The sequence below is a fragment of the Gadus macrocephalus genome, chromosome 3 (genome assembly GCF_031168955.1).
Source record: "Gadus macrocephalus chromosome 3, ASM3116895v1".
Classification (NCBI taxonomy): Eukaryota; Metazoa; Chordata; class Actinopteri; order Gadiformes; family Gadidae; genus Gadus; species Gadus macrocephalus.
In genome coordinates, this window is record NC_082384.1 from 9,816,067 (window position 1) to 9,834,385 (window position 18,319).

Consider the following 18,319-nt stretch of genomic DNA (forward strand, 5'->3'; position numbering starts at 1 on the left):
TGATGTAACCAGCGTGGACATTCATCATGAGGACTGACGTAACCAGCGTGGACATTAGTCATGAGGACTGACGTAACCAGCGTGGACATTCACCATGAGGACTGATGTAACCAGCGGACATTCATCATGAGGACTGACGTAACCAGCGTGGACATTCACCATGAGGACTGACGTAACCAGCGTGGACATTCACCATAAGGACTGACGTAACCAGCGTGGACATTCAACATGAGGACTGACGTAACCAGCGTGGACATTCACCATGAGGACTGACGTAACCAGCGTGGACATTCACCATGAGGACTGACGTAACCAGCGTGGACATTCACCATGAGGACTGACGTAACCAGCGTGGACATTCACCATGAGGACTGACGTAACCAGCGTGGACATTCACCATGAGGACTGACGTAACCAGCGTGGACATTCACCATGAGGACTGACGTAACCAGCGTGGACATTAGTCATGAGAACTGATGTAACCAGCGTGGACATTAGTTATGAGAACTGACGTAATCAGCATGTATGTTAGTTAGGAGGACTGACATAACCAGCGTGTATGTTAGTTAGGAGGACTGACATAACCAGCGTGTATGTTAGTTAGGAGGACTGACATAACCAGCATGTATGTTAGTTATGACAACTGTAACTAGCGTGGACGTTAGTTATGAGGACTGTTTCCAGATACAGCAATTCATTCTGTTTTGTTCAGTTGAAAACATACAGTTTGACGGTTCAAACTGTTCATCACTGTTCATCTAAGCGTCTTAGAGTACCATATTAAGCGCTATATAAATTTCATTTATTATTATTATTATTATTATTATTATTATTATCTTCATCATCTCATCTTTGAACTTGAGACACAGAATGCTTTAAGAAAAAACTATTTCTAATCAGTTTTGAATTCTAAAATGTTATATACATCCTAATAAATAAAATAAAAATTAAAAAACATAAATAATATATACAAATGGGTGGATATTTTAACGAAAGGGTACAAAATGTGACTTGATATATTTGATATGATAAATAAGACTTTTGAATGTATGCAATATCGTACTGGACTGTGTGGTGATGATGGTGAGGATGTAAATGGAAACGCAATCTTAAAAACCAAAACCGTGTTGACATAATGAGTGTGTGTGTGTGTGTGTGTGTGTGTGTGTGTGTGTGTGTGTGTGTGTGTGTGTGTGTGTGTGTGTGTGTGTGTGTGTGTGTGTGTGTGTGTGTGTGTGTGTGTGTGTGTGTGTGTGTGTGTGTGTGTGTGTGTGTGTGTGTGTGTGTTTGTGTGTGTGTTGCTGTGTTCCCTTCTGACCGTTAACTGTTCATTGATGGCGAATGAACGGCACTATTATCACTGTTCTCATCCACATGTATCCTCTATTACTGCTACAGATCTATAGGCTATGCCTGTGACACATTCATCGCCCGGGTAAACCATGTGATGTCATGCCGCGCCACTCTCCCTACCAGGGTTCAGCAAGAGGGCTGTTTTACATTGACATTACCGACTGAGTTGTCATGCTGTGGTTATTTTTCACCAGCAAAATAAGCAATGTTTTCCCAGCGACATGCATGCTTCCATAACGCACGTCAACTGCACCATGTGGCAAACTGGTGCAGTTACAGGACACACTACATAATATGCCGCAACTTCCACTGCTCTTCAGTTCACACATATACAACCATTGTTGTGCAAAACAGAAAAATACAGCATGCTCTGTTCTCGTGGATACTCGCCTTATAACGGTCCAAGGGGATTGACTCTGCCCGCCCACACCGCAAGCAGTCCGGGCAGTCGGGTTGTCTCTTCCGCAGACGAATGTAAGACGAATGTAATACAGCAGCGTCTTCCTAAATCTTCCAGATAAATGGACTTTAATGCCACTGCAGATACGGCGAAGGCGAAGTGCGCCGAGCGGGTCCGCTGACTGGTGCTGGTGGTGGCAGCGGAGAGAGGGGAGCTACAAGCGCTGCCGCTAGAGAAACTCGCTTCAGATCAATCCCAGCCCCTCTGATCACCGCTATGAGCCAGTACCGTTAGTCCTTTCGACAGCACAAAAACACAGTGGGACTTAAGTTGTTTCGGATGAATGTGATAACGTTCCACGGGCCAGTGAGCTCAGTAGAATGTCGAACGCGTTTCTTTCGAGATGATGTTTTGAGGCAGACTTGTGTGTAGGTCAAACTCTGCCCCTAGCGGAGATGTCGGCGCACTGCAGCAGTGCGGTTGGCCTGTGAGCCACAGAGCTGGAACACGGTGGCTGTTTTTCTATTTTTTTATATCTTTTTAGCAGGATCGGAATTCGTGATGATGATGGTGGTGGTGAGGATGACGATGACATGTCAGAAATCACATGACTCTGCTGGTTTCGTAATCATGCCGCACTGTCTGTGGAGTTAAATCCCAACTACTGTCTTGTAATGTAGGCCTATGCATAAAATATGCATTATTGAATATTATTTAATAAGTTTAAGTGAGCTGTTGTATATGTTTGTCAAAGAATGTGCACACATTCTTTCGAATTGTAGTCAAGACTGGTAAACTTTTCAATTTATAGAATTAATTATATATTATTTAAGTTATTTGTATAATCAGGTCTGTTCAACACAGAGAGTGGACCCTCACAGGTGCAGTATTTACCTGCTTAATTGCAATTGATTTGAGGTTCTGTAGGAGGGTGTTATCAGACAAAAAATGCCTTATATTGTAATATGTTCGTGAGTCAGACTGACTCACTGATTTACAGTAGCCAGAATGGAATATAATTCTGATGAAAATATACGTTCGATGAAAATATTGCAGCAAACAGTAGCCTAATACAACACAGGCCATGTATTTCAAAAGTCGTTATAAAACGTCATAGTTATTTTACTAATCGGACTGGAGGAGGATGGACTTTTCATTCAAATGGAGCCCCGTTTTGTGACACACTGCGGCTGATATAACCTTTTAGAATTTGTTTTTGTGTCTTATTAAAGTTGTCAATTGTGTTGAATGTTCAATTCAACATCCTCAGAATCTCAAAACGGTATATTATTTTCTCCAACCTTTTTATAAGCTACCATATACCTAAGTATACTAAAAATAAAAAGAGCAAGTACTATTATACTAATTGGCCTATTATATAATAGGCCCTATACCATGCAATCTGTGTTCAATATGTATGCAATATTAGTTCAGTAATCAGTTTACATCGTTCGCTGAGATCTAATTTCCTGTTTTTCAGTTCTGCGTTACATTTCCACTGGAGCATTTCTTTGCCAGAAGTATCTCCAGTGAAAGGAAGCCTACATCAGGGTTCTTGCTGTTGGGGTTGATAGGTGATCCAACTTTTTGATAGGCCTTCAGGCTGGTTTGAGCCAGCCTGAAGGCATATCAAAAATCGTCAGTTGGATAAGGGGTGTCCTACTCAGCGCCTGACCTTTCAGCACTACAGCCTTCTCTTCCATTTGTCCTTCATTCAAGATTTCCAGGACAATATTCCATTTGTTCTTGACTTTAATTAAGGCTTGGTACACTATTATTGTTGTATTTATTCAAATGAAATGTAATAACTTCTGAGCGTTTCTTCATTTGATGTGGATTTTATTATTGGTCTGTCACCATAAAATCGGACTTTTATTTACATTCTTTTCATTTGAACATATGCAGCAATTCTTCATCAGTTTTGGAAAGCACTGTGTGTTCATATAGTGCATGTTGCTATTTATGTTGCTATTTACATTACATTCCTTCATTATAGTGTCCGGTTCATGCTAGGAAGGGGGTGCTTAGAAGCCGTCTGTCACTGTACTGTGTGATAAAAGTACTCATCAACTTGACTTGGTGGCATTGTTGAACACGCAAGAAGTCCACAATTAAATACACAACAACACAAGCCGTCCCAACTAAAGCACAAAACTTTTCAAACATTGTTTTCAGGATTCAGACATCAAGAATACATTTTTAGTTTTCTCTTTTCCCAGTCCTATCACAGATGAACAAAGAACAGTTTAACATATGGGAAATGTTCGGATAAGCCCAACATTTTAAAGTTCTGTTTCCCCATAGTTTGATAATATATGACCTAGTTCACTCAATTCAACTAGGGTCAAACCTAGCATTACAAGCTAAAGCCAAGCTTATGCAGAAAATTACAAAGACCCGCCATTTTGTTAGACACCAAAAAATCAAAAAGATACAATGGGCCATATTCCACTAGTTGCCGTCTTGGTTCCAGATTGGTTCTCCTGGGTGGGGGAACTGAAATCCACATTCAGTTCCTCCATCCAGCGACCGTTGAGAACCAAGATGGCGGCCAGGTCAATAAGGCCCACATGGAGACGATGGTTCCGTTGTTAGAGAGTGGGTGTCAGGACTCATTTAGTAGGTGTGCCACAGAACAACACAGAACAGAACGGGGCTGACCAGGCTTAACACCCAACCTTTGCAGAGAGGTGCAGATCATGTCTACTTTTTATTCCATTTATTTTTGTGCGCTACCCCCAAGGGCTCTCCGTGGCCTTGGACCTGCTAGGGGCCCCAAAAAGCCTTCTCTAGAGGTCCTCAGACTCTGGGATCCCCTCGGGGTCCGCGGCCGGGCAGTGGGGGATGAAGGGGCCGGTCCCGTCCGAGATCCAACCCTGGGCCGTCCTGTTGAAGGTGGGCCGCAGGGCCTCAGGCTGCTGGAGCTCGGGGTAGCTGGGCGGGGTCAGGTCCACCTCCGGCAGCTTGAAGCGGATCCCCTTGGGCGCACGCTCGAAGCCCCCGAACGGGGTGGCCACCCTGGGGACGCAAATACACACCGTGCTCTTGTTTAGCAGACGCTGGTTCTCACACACATGTTATTAGGAGCAGGTGTTTGGGGGGGGTTGCTTCAGGTGGACGGAAGAACTGGAGTTGGAACGCAGGAGCTTTCCATTGGGAGTCGAGAGGTTAAAACCCAAAACAACGCTAGAATATCCTGCTCCCTGTAGCGTACGTCTACGCTGAGAACACTCTGAATACTCTTACCTATACTATTTACTATACTCTTACCTATATACTATACTCTTACCTATACTATTTACTATACTCTTACCTATATACTATACTCTTACCTATACTATTTACTATACTCTTACCTATATACTATACTCTTACCTATACTATTTACTATACTCTTACCTATATACTATACTCTTACCTATACTATTTACTATACTCTTACCTATATACTATACTCTTACCTATACTATTTACTATACTCTTACCTATATACTATACTCTTACCTATACTATTTACTACACTCTTAGCTATACTCTTACCTACACTATATACTACACTCTACATTCAAGTCATTTATACTCTTCTCTTGCTTATACTATATGCTATACATAATCAATATCCTATGTATTATACTCTTGTCTATATACTATTTAGTATACTCTCATCTATATACTATATAATATATACTATACTCTTAACGATATACTATATAAAATATACTATACTCTTATCTAAATACTGCTATCGATATACTACATACTATATACTCTAGTCTTACCGGTTAAAGCTCTTGTAGTCAATGAGTTCAGCTCTGGGCCCGAGCACCGGCATCTTCATGTTGAGGGTCTCGGCCAGGTCAGGGTCATGGATGATAGCCTGATCCCACGGCGAGTGATAACATTTGGACACGCCCTGGACACCGCCACCCTCTGCCGCTGGGTCTTCCAAAGAAATTCACACAAAAAGTCATCATTTCTGAGCATGACTTCCTCCTGTGTCTCCAAAAAATACAGAACTCATGGCATATTCAAGATGTGCTTTTAGAATGATGAACTGCTGCATGTCACCTAGGCAACGCAGCCATGTGTCAGCCGTGCCTGTTCACGGTCTTAAAATAGTGCATGCGGGCAAAGTGCGTAAAAAGCACTTCATTAAATTGAAGGGGGTATACACCTTGCAGTCAGCGTCGTATCGGATTACACACAGGGACGAAGTCTGCTCTCCAGCAGCCGTTTACAGGAAACAATTGTTAGTGCAGGCGACGGTACAACCCCTATTCACGGTTTCACAGTCAGGCTAGTTGCACAATTCTCTGAAACACAACATACTGTATTTTTCTCAGAAAATACGTACAGAAAACACATGCATCAGGCTAATCATAGGCGTTACTGACCCAGCCAATTGGAGGTTTATAAAACCAGATGATACAATACACATTCACGTTTGTCATTGTCTTTGTAATTACCTGTTGCAATGCTATTGGCATTAGCAGCATCTTCGGTAGTGAAAGATGTGTGTTCTCCATCTACATTGATTTCAGCATTCTGAGTTAAAGGGTCATTCTGCGGAAGAGACAATGAACCATGCGAGAGAGCATAACTACTTGCAAATAGACATGTTTTCCTTTTTCTTTTCATACAACTCACGTGCACACAAGTATTGAAACAAGAGAATTCACACGGCAAACACAAGATGACGGGTGTACGGATCTCTAGCGTGCACCTGCTCAGGCACGTGTACATAAAACACAGCGATAGGAGGGGGGGGGGGGTCTGCCCGCGTAACGACATACCTGAGGGGCCACTCAGGCTAATGCCTTTTAACGTTCCTGTGTGTGCTGAAGGTTTCAGATCAACATCTCTAATGCCTCACATCATCACATCCAAGTCTTTCTACTGAGGATTGTGAAGTCCTTCTTTTACACTGTTTCTTCATTCACCTGATTGCATTGATGTCAAAAGAGGCTAACCCCTATTTTGTGTTAATGTCATTCACACCATAAACTGTGCTCATTTTATCCTTGCTACATCCAACTTGTATTATCAAGCATTTTGTGTCCTGCATTGAAGGGTACTATATCAATAAAGGGGCAATTCAATCATATTAATCCAATGATATTGACATTGTTGTTATGATCAACTGTGATATAACTATTAATGTTAAGATCAGTTGAACTGTATTAATATAAATGGGAAATTTGGAAAGCTGTTTGTTGTCCTTAATGTTGTTGCTGTTATTATTCATGTGAACATTACCTATGTGCTACTAACATGGAACACACTGATATTAGCATTATTTACGTTTGAGCTATTATTGGTATAGGCATCACCAGGGCTCTACTCACATGGAACATGTTGGCCTCGTTTTGGATGCTCTCAAACGTGTACTTGTCGGAGCGGCGCTGGCGCATCTTGAAGAGGCGTGAGCCGCGATTGGACATCAGCGACAGCTCCTCCAGCATGATGTCCTGCGGGGTGCTCAGCTTCTTCCCCAGGTCGATGGCCAGGCCTCCAGGAGCACAACAAGCACTGTGTACTGCTTACTATTCCAATGGCATGAGTCTTGCTCTATGATGGCTACGGGTCAGACTGCGGACATGGGGGTTCAAACCCAGAAATCTCTACCCATTCCGACTCCATTGCCCTGACCAGTATCCTGCCCATATTTTTTGTGCGTGCGCTCACTGTAGCACTCCCTGGTTTATGTGCTGTTTTTGTCATCGGAATTGTCACTGAGACCGTGAATTATGGATGACATGCAAGCCAGTAATTATTTCAGAATAAATTATTATCTAAAAATAGATCACCTTTCCGTTTGTGTTTTGTTTGTTTCTACATTTGATCAGAACAGAGTGTATAGGATACCTTGAAACTTTTAAAATAGCCCCTACCGCTTGAAATAAGCAGTCCAGCTCCTTGTCCAGCCATCAGCCCGTATATCGGTGGACATGACCCCATGGACTTGACATCCCTAACATTTCGCATTGAACCCAGCAGTGGAAACGCGTCCGTCATTGCACTTGAGACCCCGCCTAGCTCGAACAGGATGCTCTCGCTCCCACTGTACAGGGAATGCACCACAGCTGTCGAGGACCTTTAGCCTAGCCAAACAACCACCCCCCAGTTTGTCCACAGTCCCCAACCCCCCCCCCCCCCCCCCTCCCCCCTCCCTAACCCCACCCACCCGAAATAGCCCCTCCAAAAAGGACAACGACAAAAGGATAGGTAGTTAAACTATCCCATTAGCTTATTCATGGCCTCGCAGGAGAATAGCTTCTGACATAGCTGTCAACTGAAGGTAAAACGGCCGCTCTGTGCGCCGTTGTGTTTCAGCGCGGCTACTTTGTCTGAGGGCCAAGCAGACCCTTCAATCCTACCGTTGGTCCCATGGACCTCTCGGCAGATAGCGGCCGCGTTGCTCTTCCTCTCTCCCGCCGGCATGGTGCAGAACTGAGACATGGTGGCTTCAGGAGGAAGGTCCTGACAGGGAGCGCTGGAGGAAACACAAAACACAGCTGGCTCTTTTTGCTGTTCTACCCAACTGAATAAAAACAAATTTTTTAGGACTGTATTTAAATCAAAATATACACTGCTTAGGATATGTGTTTATGTCCGCAAGGGATTGAATGTTGGCTAAAGTATTAAAGGTTAAATTAATGTTACAGAAACTGGTGGTAATTGAAGAAGCTTTAATGCAGGCCTTTAGCCTATATAGCCCACTGGGGATTTGAGGGCTTATCTGAAGTGAATAAATGGATCCCTGTCTCGCTTTCATGGTCTGGCTATGTAATCCAACACAAGTCGCTCCTCACAAGAACTCCCTTCAGTTTAAAGAAAGATTTAATAGCGTTTCCGAGTATAAATTATGCTAAATAAATATGCCATCTAGTCTCATATCCATGGTCTTTCTCTTCAAGATAATTAAAAGGATGCCTGTATGATTGAGTACGTATTTATAATTTATCCAAATAGTTTCATTAATAATATTCTAATTAGTCCTACAATTACTATGCATTATGAATTTATTTAGCTTCAAACGATGCATGCTGTAGAGATTGCTATTAATAACCTAATCTTGTTCAAATCTAGAAGCTGTTAAAATATATAAACGTATGTATCCTATTTGTTATTTTAACAATCAGCCAAACTTATGATAAATCATTATAATTTGCATAAATGTGTATATATTTTTATATGGGAAAATTAAACTGAATCATACAGTGATCTGTCATCCAATCTCATGACCTTGCAACGTGATGCCAAACAGGGATTTAAGCGTTTATATTTAGTCCAGTTATTAAAACATGAAACCTTTCCGAGATTAAAAATCCTTGTGTTAATAGCTAAACAAAAAAAAGATCCATATTAATTTAAACATGTGCGTCTATCGTCCTTAATAATCAACAGATGAACGACCGTATTGATACTGCAGTTTATAGATAAGCCAAAGTTTTCAAAAACTGAAAACCAAAAAACACCCAAATCACACACATTCACCGAGCATTCTTCCAAAGGCCCACATACCTTTGAGGGAGTCCCTGGGGTGCTGACTAGTTCCTGGAGGAGAGACGATAGGACTCAGGGGTCACCATAGGTACCGTGATCTTCCCTGATCTTCACACTGGGGGAGACTGAAGGCAAGCGGCTGCGGGTGTCTCTGTGTCTGTTGTCACTGGAATGCAGCTTACATCAATAGGCTAAATTTAAACTGCCAAACACTCAAAACCACTCACAAACGCTGCGAGACAAGTATAGTTACCAGGGGGGCGGGGGTGGGAGGACAGAGCAGGAATAATAGTAATGCCTCTGCCCCATGGCACTCTTTGGGAGACTTGCCTTCCACTATTTACTAACGTTTAGTCAATGAGCACCAGTCGTTTAGAACAAGTAGATTAGAAATCGTTTAACAGTTTGATCCAAGGCAAAGTGTTCAGCACCGTCAAAGGTTGAAGTGACTTACTTTAGATCCATATCATTAAGGAGCAGGTAGAGGGGAGACAGTACAGAGACAGTTCATTAAGGAGCGGGTAGAGGGGAGACAGTACAGAGACAGTTCATTAAGGAGCGGGTAGAGGGGAGACAGTACAGAGACAGGTCATTAAGGAGCAGGTAGAGGGGAGACAGTACAGAGACAGTTCATTAAGGAGCAGGTAGAGGGGAGACAGTACAGAGAGAGGTCCTTAAGGAGCAGGTGGGTGAGACAGTACAGAGATGAGTCATTAAGAAGCTGGTAGAGGTGAGAAAGTAGAGACAGGTCGTTAAGAAGTGGTAGGGGTTAGAAGACAGTACAGAGACAAGGTATTTAGGAGCATATAGGGGTTAGACAGTAAAGAGACGGGCCGTTGAGGAGAAGGTGGTAGACAGTACAGAGACAGGTTGTTAAGTAGAAGGTAGGGGTTCGTCATCTTGCTCAAGGATGCCTACAGGAAGATTGTTGCTCTTGGTGTTCAGGTCCAGAAACAACCTCTGTCTCCTCCAAGGTGCCGAATAAGACACTTCTAACATCCTCACAGCCAACCTCACAGTTGACAGAGGATATCCTGATTCAGGTAGAAACACGCTCTATAGTCAAGGTTAAATAAAACAATGTTTTATTGGTATTATCTCAAAAATCATGTGCCCTGCTAGTGTGTACTACATCCAATTCGAACACACCAACTGTCACTAAGTACTTTCCAATGTAGTTAGTGCAAATAACATAATGGATGTTGTAATACTCACTGCAAAATACTGTGCAACACTGTTCATTCATAATGACATATGATGAAGTACAAGACAGCAACACAGCGTTAATAATAATACATTTAATTTAGAGGCGCCTTTCAAGGCACCCAAGGTCACCTTACAGAGCATAAAGTTATCATCAAGCGTTGTGCTGCATCGCGTCAGCCCTCTTTTTTAAAACCTTTAGAAACGTCACTGTGTTTCAAAAGTGTGAGATTACATTCTGATGAGTGAGATTAAACAATAATCCCGTGTGGTGTGTGAGGTCCATTTGAGAACTAACCCTAACCCTAAACATAAACCAGAGGGCCATAGTTCTGTGCTGTGAATTCAGTGTCACACACAGTGCCTCCACATAGCCCACCATTAGTTACATCTGCAAAGTTCATCCTCTTAATAACAAATGTGACACACAGCAATACCGCAATGACATATGTTTTATAAACGTTTCCATATAGTCTCAGTCTATTCGAATTAAAGTACTGATTCATTTTGACCCACAGATTTACATTACTAGCGTTTAGACATTTGAAATACAAGCTCTGTTTAACTACCTTAATATAACATCAGTTAATATGATTGTATTAATATGTATAATATATTAATGCAATCATATTAACTGATGTAAAATCAAGGTTTATATGATTATATTAATAACGTGTATGGTACTATGGACCCTGTAGTCTACAAAGGTTTAATCTCTTTTTACATTTTCTCTCAACATCTGTAACACATTCCTATAAATGCACTCTACTTACTCTGCCATCGCTTTGAAACATTGCTACTCCGTGGTTTTCTAACTGACAAGTTAGAAAACCAGCAATTCAGATTCATTTGTGGATTCCACCCTGGATAACTGCGGGTTATCGACGATCAAATATAACACCGTTCCAATTTCCAAACCTGCACCAACTTTGACGACAAGGGTGCAGGTCAAGTTGTTTAGTTGTACAAAATACATCAAAAGGTGTGTTTTCCTAAAGCACACTCCTTGGTGACCAATATATTGTTCCTACTCTATCTGTGCTAAGCAAAGGGCTGGTGTCTTAAGTGGAATTAATATTGTGTCATTACTTCATCTGTAAAATTGCATAAGACATAACTAATATATAATATATATCAGGAAATCGGGCATGAGTTGTCCCCTGGAATCAGTGGGACTCCATAAAGCCCAGAAAGATCCGGCCTCCGCCCGAGAGGCGACTTCCTCGTTTGAAGGGGGGGCCGCAGAAGGGGGGCGAAGCTTGGGCCGCGGGCGGGCGGAAGTAGGCCCCCTTGGGCCCCGGGGAGCAGGGGACCTCCAGGGCCACCCGGTGGGTCCAGTCGGCCGGGGGCTCCGGCAGAGAGCGGCGGTGGCCCCCGGCCCTGAGGCCGGGGGCCACGGGGTCCGGGATGCTCTTGAAGAAGGCCTCGTCCACGGAGCCCAGGGGGCTGCGGCACGCTGCCTCCCAGGGCGTAGGGGCCTTCACGGGCCCGTCCTGCCAGGAGGCCTGCCTCTGCGGAGGCAGCCTGAGAGAGGCATGGAACCTGGGCGGCCCCCCACAGAAGGGCGGGGTCGTTGGAGAGTGGAGGGGCCGCAGCCGGGCGGGGAGCGTCATGGAGTAGCTCCGGCCGTATGCCTGGAGATTAAAATAAACAAAGGTGGATGTTTGGTTGTTGCCGTTGCGGCGGTTTGTGTGGAAGGCTTTGCTGCCACCGTCTGGCCTGTTGACAGGTTGCAGGGTGTCTGTACCCGTGTGTCTGCAGGGAAGAGTATGAAGATGGCTCTGAGAACCTATAGTAACCATGGTTTCTAACCTAGTAAATAGGTTAGAAGGCTGACCTTGTAAAACAAACAAGGTTAAATTAAGGTATATAAATTCTAATCTATTGTTTCTCAAGTTTTGATCTTTTACTTTACATGATGGCATGTCATCTTAAAATGTCTAAAATCGGATGTGGAGCATTTTAAAACATATAGAAAATGGGAGAGTAATCCGAGAGATTTTTAATTACTTTTCAAAGTTGGAAAAACTGGTGGCATTTAAAAAAATTAATTAATTTGTATGGAAATATATATTTACCAGGTTTTGTCCAAAGCAAGCTACATTTAATTTAGAGACATTTCATTAAGGAGCAGGTTAGGACATCTTGCTCAAAGATGAAGAAGGATAGACTGCGGATATCAGGGATCGAACCCAGAACCTTCCAGCTGGGAGTCGATCAGCCTCTATATCCTGCGGCCAATATTGTGTCTATTCGATTACCTTACAGAAAAGACAAAAGGTATCAATTCCCTATTCAGTTAAAAAATAAGGTTTCAATACTTTATAGTTCCGAACTCAACATGATAATTCCAAAGATCACGACCTGATGGACTTGCTGAGGAGTGAAGTCACAAAACAAGACAACATCATACAGGGTGAGAGATAATGTCAGCCAAAGCAACGATATTTATACCCTTGGTTCCAATTTCTGTTACTAAGTAACTGAAGAAAGTTTCCATCTGTGGACCTCTGTAACGGATGTCACTGGAAGACATGAAAACTGTGGCTAACTCCTGCAAGACAGGAGGAAAAAACTGCAGAAATACGAATGAATTCAGAGAACCAAGAAGTGCAGGTGGAAAAGAGACGCATGAAAAGAGAGCTTTATAAGACACAGAAAACACACAGACAGAGGCCAAAGAGATTTTAATAGCTTGTGCAGAACAAGAAGTGCAGAAAATGATGGTGGCAGAAAGATGTAAATAGGGAGAAATGAGAAGGAGAGTCTACGATTTGGAAAATCGATTTTACAACTGTGATCTGCTCAATAGCAGTGCTAATGAGCTCAAGTTTACCACCAAGGCTAGAGATGACAAATGTGCGGTTTCATACACTGACAGTTGTACGACTAAAACGACTATGACATAAAAATCCACATATCAACAGTTAAAGTTGTTTGTGTTGGTGTTCACAAGTAACTATGAGTATACTATAATAATAATAATATTGATCATACAACGCTTTAAGCTTTGATTGCACCATTCAAGTTTGGAATGAGACTGAAGAATTGCAATCATATGCATCCCCAAAAGAAGTGCGTACACATTCCCCATCACAGTAATTGACTACAGTATAACTATGATCATAAATGATACCATGGATTATTGGTTTCACTTGATCTAATCCTGGAGCCAAGAAGTCCTACTCACAGCCTTTATGGCCCTAGACTATATATTTCACGCAACATTCGTGACATTTAGATGTTATTTATGTTGGAACAAAATCTAAAATATGGTACAGATCGCTAGGGGCACATGTATTGAGTGCACATGAGCACATCGTGAGTGCTAAGCCATATGCAAGCCTTATTTATTTTGAGCAGCTCCGACACACCACTCAAGTTAGACTTTGCTGATGAAGCAAATTCATCTTCTTCATATTTATTCCTGATGATAACCCTGACCCACCTACACCACTAGGTTTGGCTGAGTTGCAGCGGTAGGTAAAGCACTACAATGTCCAAACTGCTCAGGAGACAACTCCTCCTTTCTTTCTTTTTTACAGTGTTTAGGAGTAGCAAACATTTTGGCAAAGCTAAAACAAAATCTGTTTCCCTGAAAAACAGACATTTTAAATCTGAGATGCCATGTCATTAAGGTGCAAACGTAGAATGTTAAGCTACATTCTTTTTTTTGCCATACTGGTACAGAATAACCCAATGTACTGAGACTACAGTTGAACTGCAACTTGCCGCCACTGCTTGTTAAGCACCGGCTTCTTGGCCGAAAAGGTCGGCTTGGGAGCCATTTGTCGCGCTCCTCGAGCGATGAGCGACGCAGGAGAGAAAAGGGCTAAGCAGGAAGCGACAGCAGCTTGCTGATTGGGCGTGCTCAGGGATTGGCTGCTTGGAGCCGGCTTTTGGTATTTGTGCTGGGGGGCAGCAAATGTGGCCATGGGCTTGGCATCCAGCTGTTTGACAGGCGAGCGAGGCTCAGCTGAAGAGGTGTGCTGGAGATTAGGAGGGTTTGGGGAACTTACCATTCCTGAGGGAGAACCAGAAGGGGCATTGGGCTTAATTTGGGCCTTATTTCTAAGAGAGTGAGAAGGGGCAGATCTGGGTTTTCTAGGTCTAGGGACTGGGTTAATCTCAGGTGCTGGTGATGGTATTGGGCTTTGACTCTGTTTCTCAGAGACTGCTTCGTATCTGAAGAGTGAAGAGTCTAACTGATAGGGCTGATGCTGCATCACCTCTAAGCTGCTAAGGTGCTTTTTGGGTTTGGGCTTGTCCTTGGTCTTGGCTTTGATATTCGGACTTGTAGATCGGGGTTGCTTCGTGGCGGCAGGGGGGTAGAAAGGAGCGAGGATGGGGTTGTAGGATAGGGGCGGCGGGGCACGGACATTTGAAGAATATCTCCAAGAGTTGGGCAGAGAGGGGGCGGGGGAGGTCGATCTGGCCCGGTTCGCTTCCATCGTTTCGCCGTCCACCACAAACTTCTCCATTCGGGTCTGCCTCCTAGCGAACAGCTCTGCACCTTTCCCCATCATAGGTTGTCCATCGGCCTTCTGACTCTGAGCGGCCCTGCCCAGACCCTGAGCCTTGGGAGTAGGGCCTGCCCCCTTGGGTTGCTGCCTTTGTTGTTGTGGACAAGAGGCAGTAGAGTTAGCAACATTGTTGGGCTTAATCCATGAAGACGATGAGAGTGGGTAGGCTGGGCTAGCAGCTGGACTGACAGCCTTAATACTCACAGGAGGCTGTGTCGGCTGCGCACTCCAGCTATTCCTGGTGGGTTGGGGTTGATTCTGTGCAGATGGACCCACTGGTGCCCAGGCATTAGCGGTGGTCTGAAATGGCGCATTGTTGGGAGTAGGTAGAGGCTGGGACCAGGCCGGCTGTGGTGCATATGACTGGCCTTGAGGCCCGGCGGCGTTGGAGAAAGGTGCCAACACTGGACTTCTTGGTGGATTGAAGGGCTCTGAGGGGGGACTCAACCAGGTTTGCCGGTTTTGGTTGACAGTGGGCTTGGGCGCCACCGGAGGGGGGATCTTCAGTTTCACAGACATCGGTTGCATGAAGTTACATGCCTCAGCGCCCAGACTGAAGAAATCTTCCTCCGTTTCGATGTAGGACTTCCTGTCTCCCCGGTTCTGCAGCTGATGGTCCGACGACACCTGTTTGCTGGCGACTCTCCTATTGGACCCTGGGAGGTTCCCCGCATTTTTGGCCGGGACCGATATGCGTTCATCCCTGGAGGCTATGATGTCCCCTGTGGGGGACCACACCTGTGCGCTGGTGTTGACAGGCACCGGTACCTTGAATTTCAGTTCATGTTTCTTTGCCACAGGGGCATTAACGCTTGACGGCATGGTAGCCCCTCCACTATTTATAAACCCGAAGGGCTTGGCCGTTCGGTTGGGCACCAAAGGCTTTGGCTCAGGGATCTGGTTCGTCATCGGTTTAATATTTTCCTGTTGCTGTGGAGTTAGCTGGGGACTTGTATCCACAGACTGCATGTACGTTTCCTCCGTTTGCAGATGGATCGGTGGCTCTGGTTCCTTTGGCGGTGGAGCTCTGTTCCTCAGCTCCTCCTCCTGCTCCAGAGCCATCTCTTCCAGCCTCTGGCGCCGCCTTGCGAACATCATGACCCCTTTGCCCTCGGTGCCGGACAGTCCCTCCATGTCTTCACCGTTTTGCCCCGAACGGGTACACGACGTGCTCTCAGCGATGGGGAGAGTAGTCCTCCTCCGGCTCTGAATCGCTCTGGGTAACGTGGCCCGGATCTCCCTCTACCTGGTCCTCAGGGTCCAAGTGGCTTCAGGTGGTCCCGTAGCTGACCTGCGTGTTTCTTCTGACCCTCTGACGGCACTTCTTGAACAGCAGGACACCCTTACTCTGAGGGTTTGGAGCACTGGTGAGGAGGAGGGCGAGGCGTTTGCATTTAGATTTGGTCTCCTTCACGCGTCTTTCTGATTCCCTCTCAATTAGGCTTGGCCCTTAGATAGAGAGAGAGAGACAGAGAGAGAAGGAAAGAGGTTAGAGAGGGACCAGACAAAGTGTGACAAGAAGAGAAAGAGTCAAGCACAGTAAACAAGGTTAAGTGAGCAGAGTAGGGAACTCTTGGATAATATTATCAAATATTATCGAAGATAATACATAATATAATATTATCGAACCCTCATAAACATAATATAACCCTGTAGAAACAATAGCAATAGGTAAACGGTAGGTAAAGAAATAGGTAAAAAAAATATAAGAATAACCATTAGAATAGTTTCCTCACTCATACAACACTTCTATAACATGATGCATTTTATTATTTTCAATATTGATATTTATTAGCAAGAATGAATATTTATAATAATAATATCAGTAATCATAAGAATAACTATAATAACAGCAGTGATCACGATAATAATCATAAAAATAACTATAATAATCATAACAGCATATAATACTGCCTTAATGTTCTTGCTTCATCAAGAACACTAATAATAGACGATTGCATTTCTGTATTTATGCGTTCCCGCTGATGCAAGGCCACTAATAAAAGCCCCGTATTGGGTTACAGCGGGCAGGGGGCTCCGGAGGGGGCTCCGGGGGGCGGGACGGGGGGGGCTCCGGGGGGCGGGACGGGGCTGGCTGACGTTCCAGGGCCAGCCCAGCTCCGGGGCCCCGGAGAGGGATCGTGTGACATGGCCAACACATGGCCGTGTCCGTCAAACGCTTTTCTGCTAGGCTCATCATGGGTGGCTGGCTGTGTTATTCTGGTCCGTGTTCTCACCAGCACACCCCAGGGAGAAATAACCCTGCCATGGAGTCCCACAGGGGGGATTAAAAGTTATACTGCCTCCTGACCACACTAGCTGTACTTCATAGTTCCGTTTTTTTTATCATAATGTAGCGTCAAACGGTTTATACAGTACGGTTGTGCAGTTTGTGCAAGCTGCACACTTTAAATAACTTGCACAAGCACCAAACACCAAACGTAAATGTTTCTTTGTAACTCCTAATATCTGCATGTGATGATCCACCAATTGACAAATGCATGCGATTTAATCTCGAAAAAATTGCATTGAAGATTGTATGATTGTATGATTTAATTTAATTTAATTTAATCTGGCAAAAGCTAACCGTCCAGGAGCAGCTCGCCCTCTGCCTTCACCCCACGAGAGAACCAAGCGTTAGAGAGAGAGAGAGAGAGAGAGAGAGAGAGGGTCAGGGGACCGCTACTTACTTGCCTGCCGTCTCCAGTGGCTGTTAGGTCTGCGCCGGTCTGCCCGCTGCACCTCAGCGCTGCGCTGCTCTGCCGGCTCAGCACCCCGGGGCAGGATTCCTGAGGAGACAGCAGCAGGAGGTGCTTCCCTGCCCCCTCCTCCTTCTGAAGACTCAGCCTCCCCCGCCTGCTCCTCGGCCCCCTGCCACCTGGCCCCCACCTGGACCCTCGCCCCAGGAAGGGGTTTGGCAGGGGGCCACCTGCTGCTGGCTACCAAGGGGTTCCTCCAGGGCCAAGGCCGGGGTCAAGGTCATGTCACCGCACCCAGGGGGAGAGTGAGGCGGGGTAGGAGGAGTTGGGGCCGGGTGATCTACAGCCGGGGTGAGGCCCCGCAGAGCCGAGGCTCGGGGTCCGCCAGGTACCTGGGGGGACCCCCGGTGCGTGCCCCAGAGACCCGCCCGGGCGTGGGTCACTCCCGGCATCGCCAGAGGAATCGTCATCCTCCTGGCTTCCTCCGCCCGGTTCTTGAGGAGACCGAGGCAGGTCCGGGTCCGAGGACCGGTCCAGTGAGCAGTCGGGGAGGTAGTGGAGGTTTTGAGTGGGTTCTGGGTCTGAGAGATAGTCTTCCTCATCGCTGGTGTAATCTACGTCGTAGGACTCCAGAG

The 18,319-nt window shown here is 45.0% G+C and overlaps 2 protein-coding genes across 2 annotated transcripts; both read right to left on the reverse strand.

The window, feature by feature from the left end:
- Window positions 1-3,571: 3,571 nt before the first annotated feature.
- Window positions 3,572-9,438, reverse strand: myoz2b (myozenin 2b). Its single transcript, XM_060047170.1, has 6 exons — window positions 9,278-9,438; window positions 8,131-8,246; window positions 7,099-7,262; window positions 6,220-6,316; window positions 5,533-5,695; window positions 3,572-4,771 (listed from the first exon to the last, which is right to left on the reverse strand). The coding sequence occupies exons 2-6, from the start codon at window positions 8,210-8,212 to the stop codon at window positions 4,543-4,545; spliced, it is 735 nt and encodes a 244-aa protein (XP_059903153.1). The 5' UTR covers window positions 8,213-8,246; window positions 9,278-9,438; the 3' UTR covers window positions 3,572-4,542.
- Window positions 9,439-10,327: 889 nt separating this feature from the next.
- Window positions 10,328-17,821, reverse strand: synpo2b (synaptopodin 2b). Its single transcript, XM_060047173.1, has 3 exons — window positions 17,676-17,821; window positions 14,482-16,434; window positions 10,328-12,096 (listed from the first exon to the last, which is right to left on the reverse strand). Exons 2-3 carry the CDS (start codon window positions 16,117-16,119, stop codon window positions 11,629-11,631), a joined length of 2,106 nt encoding a protein of 701 aa, XP_059903156.1. The 5' UTR covers window positions 16,120-16,434; window positions 17,676-17,821; the 3' UTR covers window positions 10,328-11,628.
- Window positions 17,822-18,319: the final 498 nt, after the last annotated feature.